Source organism: Colobus angolensis, unplaced genomic scaffold (assembly GCF_000951035.1).
Source record: "Colobus angolensis palliatus isolate OR3802 unplaced genomic scaffold, Cang.pa_1.0 Scaffold134, whole genome shotgun sequence".
Taxonomy (NCBI): Eukaryota; Metazoa; Chordata; class Mammalia; order Primates; family Cercopithecidae; genus Colobus; species Colobus angolensis.
The window spans coordinates 3,345,198-3,353,471 of record NW_012114422.1 but is presented as its reverse complement, the minus strand read 5'-3'; the positions used below and the strand labels follow the sequence as shown (position 1 = coordinate 3,353,471).

Below are 8,274 nucleotides of genomic sequence, written 5' to 3'. Positions count from 1 at the left end.
AAAAAAAAAAAAAATTGAGAAGGAGGAAAGACAGCTGACAAAAGCATTAGCAAAGTATTAAAACAAGAAAATCCAAGCCCAGCTTTTCCCTATAGAAAACAAATTGTAACCATCAAATCAAGTGAAATACTTCAGTTTACACAGTATCCCTTCTCTTCCATGTGGCACTTTGTAGGCTGTAAGAGAAAAAGAAATGTTGAATTCTCTTTCATTGTGGCAAATATGAAGGCAAAGCCCTGACAGAATTTCTTAGCAAATACATATATATACATTTATGGACAAAATTCACATTTTCAGCTTTAAAGTGGTGACAGTCTTACTGTTACAAGAAGAATACAAATTATGGTGTTGGATTGCTTTAGGCTGTAACATCACTGCCCATCTCTAATTTTTCTAGTCCTGTGATGTTATGACACATGAAACATTTTCAGCTTTTCTATGTCACCACTATTCTCTGATTTGTGAGGGATTTCTCTCTGTGTGCATTCTCTAAAGGGCTGATTTTAGGGGGATGATATGATATACACAGTGGCCTTTAGTGCTGTACAGATTTTTATACTGTATATTTTGCTGCAAATTAAGCCTTTTTCCAAGGATGAGGTCACAAGCATTAGGTGTCGGGCGTTTGGTGCAGCTACCACATTGTGTGTGTGTGTGTGCATGTGTGTGTATTTTAAGGGAGAGAGAGAATGAACAACAGCTGTCTCAGGCATAAGTAATTGAAAGGACTAAACATTAAAAACAGACCCAAGAGGCTGCATTACAGCTTTCTTTACTGGAAAAGAGAATAAGGCTTAATTGAAAGGTTTAATGGAAGATAAAGTCTCTCTGATCGTCAAGTTGGAGACTGATAGGGTGAAAGAAAGGGTCAGGTCAGGCCCTTGCCAAACACCATCTGACGTGAGCTTTATGGAGTGGAAACATATTCCTTTTTGTAATTCTTTTTTGTTTGCTCTGCCCTTAGAGGAAAGCCTGCGATCCACCTGCACAAGATACACCCTGAGGGGAGGGAAGAGAATCGAGGTGGAAATTTGAGCAGGTTCAGCTGAAGAAATCGGAAAGCAGGCAAAAGATAGTGGAACAGCCTCAAACACAGCCATCTGCAGGGTGTGCAAAGCTACACACATTCAACAGTGCTCTGTGCTAGGCTCAACGTTCTTAATATCTGTTTTCCCAATCCCTCCACCTTGGTAGAAACCCAAACTCTCCTCTCTCCTCAGGATACACCTTGCTTCTCTATCAGCCCCCTGGATACTCAACATACCAAGGGATCAATTCAGTATCTCACAGTTCCCTTCCTTTCCCAGCGATAATCATACTCTTCCAATTTCCAGCAGAAACTGCCCAATGCTTCCTGGCCAGTGCTCATCATCTTTGCCCCACAAACCTGTCCTCATTCAACATTTCTTCTCCCAGTGAGTGACACCATCCAAATTGGGGCCTGAGAGATGTGTTAGATGCCACCCTAGTCTAACCTTCCTTGTTTCTTCCCAAATGTCATAATCTAGGTCCTGTGGGTATTAGGCTTAGTCCAAGATGGGAAGACCCTTGGAAGATATACAACTGGATCCACATCCAGGCCATGGCTATCTCCTAACTGCTGATACTTTGCTTGGTCCATGTTCTAGCAGATGAAACACTGAAAAGTTATCTTTTCAGCTAACAAGCCCTAAGGACTCACAATCAACCAGGTCAGTGTCTTTGATTGTCCTAGTGTCTACAACTAAATTAACCATGATGGACACATATGGACAAGAAAACAAAGAAGAAATGTCAGGTTATTTTATATGTCCAGAGTTCCATACTCAAGTAGCAAACCACATACGAAATAAGCATAGACGTAACTGCTATGAAAATGCTCTGGTCTCAGCTCGACCGGACAAAAACAAGACTGGGTCTTGGTAGCAGCTTCCCGTGAACTAGTGCCATAACATGTGGTAAAATGATATCCTAAATGTGCCCGTTTTCCTAGAAATGCAGTATTGGCAAATGGTAAGCAAAACATTAAAATGAGCTTCTTGGACTGGTCAGAGCTTCAAAATGAAAAATGTTAATTCCAAAATGATTTTTTTTTTCTGGGCCAGATCTAAAGGAGAAAACATGCAACTGGAATCCCAGAAAATGACCCTAAGATTCTCTGAAGGCAAAGTGGGGGCAAGCAGATTCTGCTCTGAGATATGAAAGCCAATAGAACAATGTGATTTTCATAGCACACAAAGACAGCACACCCAGGCTGGTACTGAAAAGCCATCCCAGGAAAACAAAAGTAAATAGAGAAGGGGTTCTGAGCAGTCTTTGAATCTAAGCAGCATCTACAGGAGGATTTGCAGCTCAGAAAAGAACGTCTCGTGCTAAACTAATCAAAAGTTTTGACTTTTTAAAAGGGGGATCAATAAAACCATAAATATTGAGTAGTTAAAACTTTTATATTGGAAAGGCAGCAGTACTGAATTAATGCCATCAGACTGTCCTTTGAGGGTGAAATGTTTAGTCAACCAACCATAATTAATTAATTGTGTTTTATTACAATGTCAAGCAAAAATGGCTGATCAATTCTCGCTCCGAATCAGCTTCATTAACTTTCTGGCTTTGTTCATACATGAACAAAATCAAGGTGAATTTTACAGATCTAAGTTTACACCAAAAACTCAACTTAATCAATCTTAGATCAAAACGTTTTCTTCCCTGATTTAGAAAACAAAAGCTTAAGAAATACCTCAATGCAAAAAGTAAAATAGAAAAACTCAGAATAAAGCCGTCAGATTAAAAGAAGTTATCAAAGAACCCAGTCCCAGATCTCAAGTCAAGGGAAAAGCAAACGTAAGAGACCAAAAAGTCGAAACATCAAGAAAAAAGTTAATTATTAACCAAATCTTCAAATCTGAAAAGAAGAGAATTTTCACCATTGTATCACCTAAACCACTTAAGTGGTTTCTAAAGTCTGTCTCCTGACAAGATCACGCATGCCCTGGTTTTGACTATATGTCAAACACCACCAAATAATTACTGACTCAGTTTCCTGTAGATGACAAAATGCATTCCTGGGACAGAAAAAAAATTTCTTACTTGAAATCTAATCATCTTTAAAGCAATTTGCATTATTTGTGTTTGGTTCACCAAGATATTTGCTTGGCAACTACAAAGGCATTTGGGCTACTGATGGTGCTTGCTCTCCTGGAATGAAAAAGACCGGAAAACAGGCATGTTTGAAATTATGTATTTTAACTCCTAGGTAGAAAGGAATAGAGATTGTAGAAAGGAAAACACTGTGTCTGGAAATGACCCAAGGGCTCTACCTTGCCAGCTTGATGCTTCTTTCATCTTTGAAGGCTTGACTTTCTTTCTACAGCAAGTCATTCTGCATTAGTCCTAAGTCTGGATCAAAACCCTCAAACGGAGAGCACCAAGAGCAAGGACGGTTGAACCATGTGCCGGGGTCATGATGACTCGTGGCAAGCTCCCCTGGGGCCCTTATGGAGAGCGGCACTAAGTTGCCAGCCCCATGCATCTCAGAGAAAGAAAGGGAACTGAAATATTTTGCAAATAACATCTACTCTCGACCCTAGTCTCACATTAATCTATTTTCATCTTTGAATGAGGAAGAGAAAAAAAATAGAACAAGAAAAGACTGTAGAGATAAAGAGGACAATGCAGATAAGTACAATATTGAACACTAGCTAAGGGTCCTGAAGTCCAATTGACTTGGATTTGAATTCCAGATCTGCAGCTTGACAACTTTGTGTTAGAACTTGGCCAATCTGCCTGTCACAAATTTTTGTTTTCTCATCTGTAAAATGGGGATAATAATGCCTTATTAGCTTGTTGTGAAGAATAAAAAAAAAGATAAGTACATAAAGCACTTGGCACACTGCTTGTCAGAGAATGTGGTAAATATAAGTAGCTGAAGAGATGGCATCAAGGGTTCAAAGAACAGCCTGAACTCACTCAGAAATGCCTCATTCTTTTTCTTGTTGTTTTTTGTTTGTTTGTTTGTTTGTTTTGAGATGGAGTCTTGCTCTCTTCCCCAGGCTGGAGTACAGTGCTGTGATCTTGGCTCACTGTAACCTCCGACTTCCAGATTTGAGCAATTCTCCTGCCTCAGCCTCCAGAGAAGTTGGGAGTACAGGCATGTACCACCACACTCGGCTAATTTTTGTATTTTTAGTAGAGACGGGGTTTCACCACGTTGGCCAGGCTGGTCTCGAACTCCTGGCCTCAGGTGACCCACCCACCTCAGCCTCCCAAAGTGCTGGGATTACAGGCATAAACCATCATGTCCATCCTAAATGCCTCATTCTTATAATCAAACTGAAGAAACTTCCTGATCACCTACTACATAATTAGCAATGCGCTTCACTCAGACACGAATGTGCCCCAATCCCTCTCGTCTTTCTCAAGGTGTATACAATCCTACTCAGGAAACAGAAATCTAACACATTAACTATATTAAAAAGGCAATGATAACCAGAATTGCTGTCGCCCACGTGCAGTATACAATGCAAGTACTGCAGCCATTTGAAGAGGGCGCCAATGAGGGCTGACTTGCAGGGAGATGTCTCAGGGCAGGAGTGGTAGAGAGAGGAACAGACAGATGGAGAAGGGAAGGCTCATCAGGTGAAGAAAAAGAAAGCATGCCACAGCTAGAGTGTTGCCCCAAAATACCCGAGAGATGAGCAAGACAAGAGAGCAGGGAACTGTGGAGCGGCAGCCTGGATTAGGGGGTGGACAGGCAAAAAGCAAGAGCTTGAGAGCCATGGGAAACAAAACTGAACCAGGTTTAGGGACTGAATCAGAAAACAAAAGAGAGAGACCTGCCCTGCAGCTCTTTCAGATTTCTAGTTCCCATTTAAGACCTTGTACACACCTTTCCACCTTCCTGATGTTTCTTAGGGGGAAGTGAAATCACACTGTTCTATTTCTCTAGATAGAGGATGTCATCACCTTCTTTTGATAACCGAGATGCACAAAGCAGGGTTTACAAATGTAGGCTGGGCTAGGGCCATCTCCCAGCTCTGTGGCTTACTAGCTGTGTGACCTCAGGTGGGAAAACTAACCTTCCAGGCCTCAGTTTCCTTATCTGCAGACAGGGGAATTATAATGCCCCTCTTGCCAATTGTTGATAGGATAAGTGAGTCAATACATTCAATACATTCTGTAATTGGAAAGCACACATAACAATGCCTGGCACATAGGAAGAAATCTATAAAAGTGACTACTACCACTACTTATTATTATCATTTTATCTGTTACCATTAATCTTTAGCTGGAATGTAGCCACGGAAAGCTCAAATAATTATCTCACACATGACTAAGGAGCAGGTACCAGGAGAAAACTCATCTTAGAATTGCAAGTTCTTCCAAAACTACCACCAACAGTGATAACCCCAATGCAGGACCCAGACAATTAAGTGCCACCCTGGAGGACTGAGCCTATACCTGGCTTGATGAATGGCCTCCATCCACTCTTTACCATCCTGCTCCTCCTCACAGCGCAGCTCCAGTGGCTTCTGACCTTCATGGCCAAAAAGAACAGTAAAGTAATACTGGAAAGGAAAACAAACACAAAAAGTTGAGTTCTATTTTTCAAGCACAACAGCATAATAACACAGTATTTGCCTACAAAGGGTATATATTTACAAAACACATCAGCGCTTATGCAAATTTTATTTCAAAATGCAACATTTCACTCTTGGTCCAGTCGGCAATGACTTTGCACCTAGAAGATACTATAGACTGCAGCTTAACAGCTCTCAGTAAGAGTCAACCCTTAACACTCCTATTATGTACCTTTTTTACAAGTACAAAAAAGAATATTGCACACATTGGGCTATGCAGATAAATGAAAGGTAATATGATATTTTCCAAAAGGTTTTCCTTTTTTGTGGTGTGATAAAGCTGCAGGGAAGCATAAGTTTATATCATGGCACTAGCTAATTTTATTATCTATTATATTCTATATCTATTCTCCATTCTGGGAAGCAATATGCCTATAATTACGCAGTCCAATTGCTGCCATTTGCCTCTTCTGCAACCTTAGCAGATGTCATCAGTTGCTTATGTCCCTGTTTTCCCAGAGGTAGCCTTGCAATTCTGTTCAACACAGTATTCCAACACAGTACGTCCAGAATACTTGATATGGGAAAGGAAATGCCAATTGCCATCCTAGGGGTCAAGATGTGATCAGAATTCCTTTTTGGTAGAGGTGTAACATAAGTTATTGTTGGATGAAAGGAACTGGGCTTAAGTAGGGAAAAGACTGACATTTATCAGGGGTAAAATAATTTCTCTCATATAAGCCTGATTCATAATCACCAAAAACTGGAAACAACCTAAATATCCTTTAATAAGTGAGTGAATAAATAAATGCAGTACATCCAAACAATGGAATACTACTCATCAATAAAAAGAAAAGAATTCTTGATAAAAGCAACAACATGGAGCAAAAACATCAGGTTGAATAGAAAAGTCTGTCTCAAAAGGTTACATACTATATACAATTCCTGTTGTGTGATATTCTTAAAATGGGGACAGAGAACAGATTGGGGTCTCCAGAGGTCAGGGGTGGGAGTGTGTGACTATAAAGGAATCGTATGAGGGAGCTTAGGTGGTGATAAAATGGTTCTGTGTCCTGATTATGGAGGTTACACAAATCCAAGCATGTGTTTACATTCATAGAACTGTGCACCAAACGAGGGACAATTTTATACTGTAAATACACAGATAAAAATTTGTAAATGGCTTCTCAGGATTCTACAACAGAGATAATCATATGACCAAGATTCAAAGACTCCCAAACTCATGCTAGTTTACTCAACCACTCCGTGTTCCAGCAAAGACAGACATAGAATGGGGAGCTTTACAACGGTAAGCAGAGTCCTCAGATGACAGTTCTAAAGCGGAAATATTTTACAATCATCTTGGAATAATCTGTGTTAAGATATGGAGAATTCTCATGTAAAATATGCAGAAATATATATGTATGCTGAGTTTAGAGTGTGCTTTGAATTAGACAAAGTGACAGATGTCTTGAGTTGAAGATGCATTGCCCCTCGACAATATTCACGAATAACAACACACCCAGTAGATCACGATCCGTCAGTAAAATCTCAGACTTTTTTTTTTTTTTTTTTGAGATGGAGTCTCACTCTATCACCCAGGCTGAGTGCAATGTCATGATCCTGGCTCATTGCAACCTCCGTCTCCAAGGTTCAAGTGATTCTCCTGCCTCAGCCTCCTGAGTAGCTGGGATTACAGGCACGTGCCACCACGCCCGGCTAATTTTTGTATTTTTAGTAGAGATGAGGTTTCACTGTTGGTCAGGCTGGTCTCGAACTCCTGACCTCATTATCTGCCCACCTTGGCCTCCCAAAGTGCTGGGATTACAGGCGTGAGCCATCGCGTCCCACCAATCTCAGATATTTTTAAGTTGTAATTGAACACATGGGCTATCTGAAGATTTGCTCTAGCCTATAAAGTTTCAAAATGCTTTAAAACAAGCCACTAGATCCAGAAAAACTAGTAGTGGTCCAGAGTTAATGCTCATCTCTACCCCATTTTATTTCCAAGCCCCTTAGGCTATGTCCTCTCCAAGTTCCTGACCACTGTGAACCGATATAGGGCAAAGCAGTAAACCAAGATGAGGGAAAATCCCAAACTAGGTGAAATATACATAGCCAAGCTAAAGTAGGGGAGAAAAAAAGGAATCCTCAAGTTATAGAAACAAAGGTGAAAGGCAAAGCCATAGCCAAAAGCACAGGAACCAAGTTTCTAACATCCAAGGGGGTGGTCCCCACGGTCTTGGCTCTGTGCAGGGCACCAAGTTGGAGCTAAGATCCATGCATAACATCAGGAACAATGAAGGGTTACCACCTCCGTGTAACAGAGACTAGAAAAACTCTCCCCCAAATCCACTAAACACTAGGAAAATTTCCAAATGAATCAGAAATTTTAATGCTCTATTGTATTGATTATTATTACAATATCAAATACTATTTATAATATTACTATCAGTAGTAGTAAGAAATTATAAAGTATCTTATTCCTCTTCTGCTTATTTCCCAACAATTCCATTTCCCTAGTTGAGGAATAGTATCAAGTGACTTAAAAAAATAAAATAGGTTGAGCATGGTGGCTCACACCTGTAATCACACCACTTTTGGAGGCTGAGACAGGAGGATCGCTTGAGCCCAGGAGTTTGAGACCATCCTGGGCAACATAGTGACACCCTGTTTCTTTTTCTTTCTTTCTTTCTTTTCTTTTCTTTTCTTTTTTTTT

At 40.3% G+C, this 8,274-nt stretch overlaps 1 protein-coding gene across 2 annotated transcripts in view; it reads right to left on the bottom strand.

Moving 5' to 3' along the window:
* The window catches only part of RASGRF2 (Ras protein-specific guanine nucleotide-releasing factor 2), a 280,870-nt gene that overhangs the window by 190,574 nt on the left and 82,022 nt on the right, over positions 1-8,274 (bottom strand). For both annotated transcript variants that reach the window (XR_001000901.1, XM_011934344.1), the window contains exon 2: positions 5,437-5,543. Coding sequence is in view for 1 of the 2 variants with exons in the window: in XM_011934344.1 (XP_011789734.1) it covers positions 5,437-5,543 (107 nt within the window). In the remaining variant the exon portion in view is untranslated. The remainder of the gene's footprint in view (positions 1-5,436; positions 5,544-8,274) is intronic.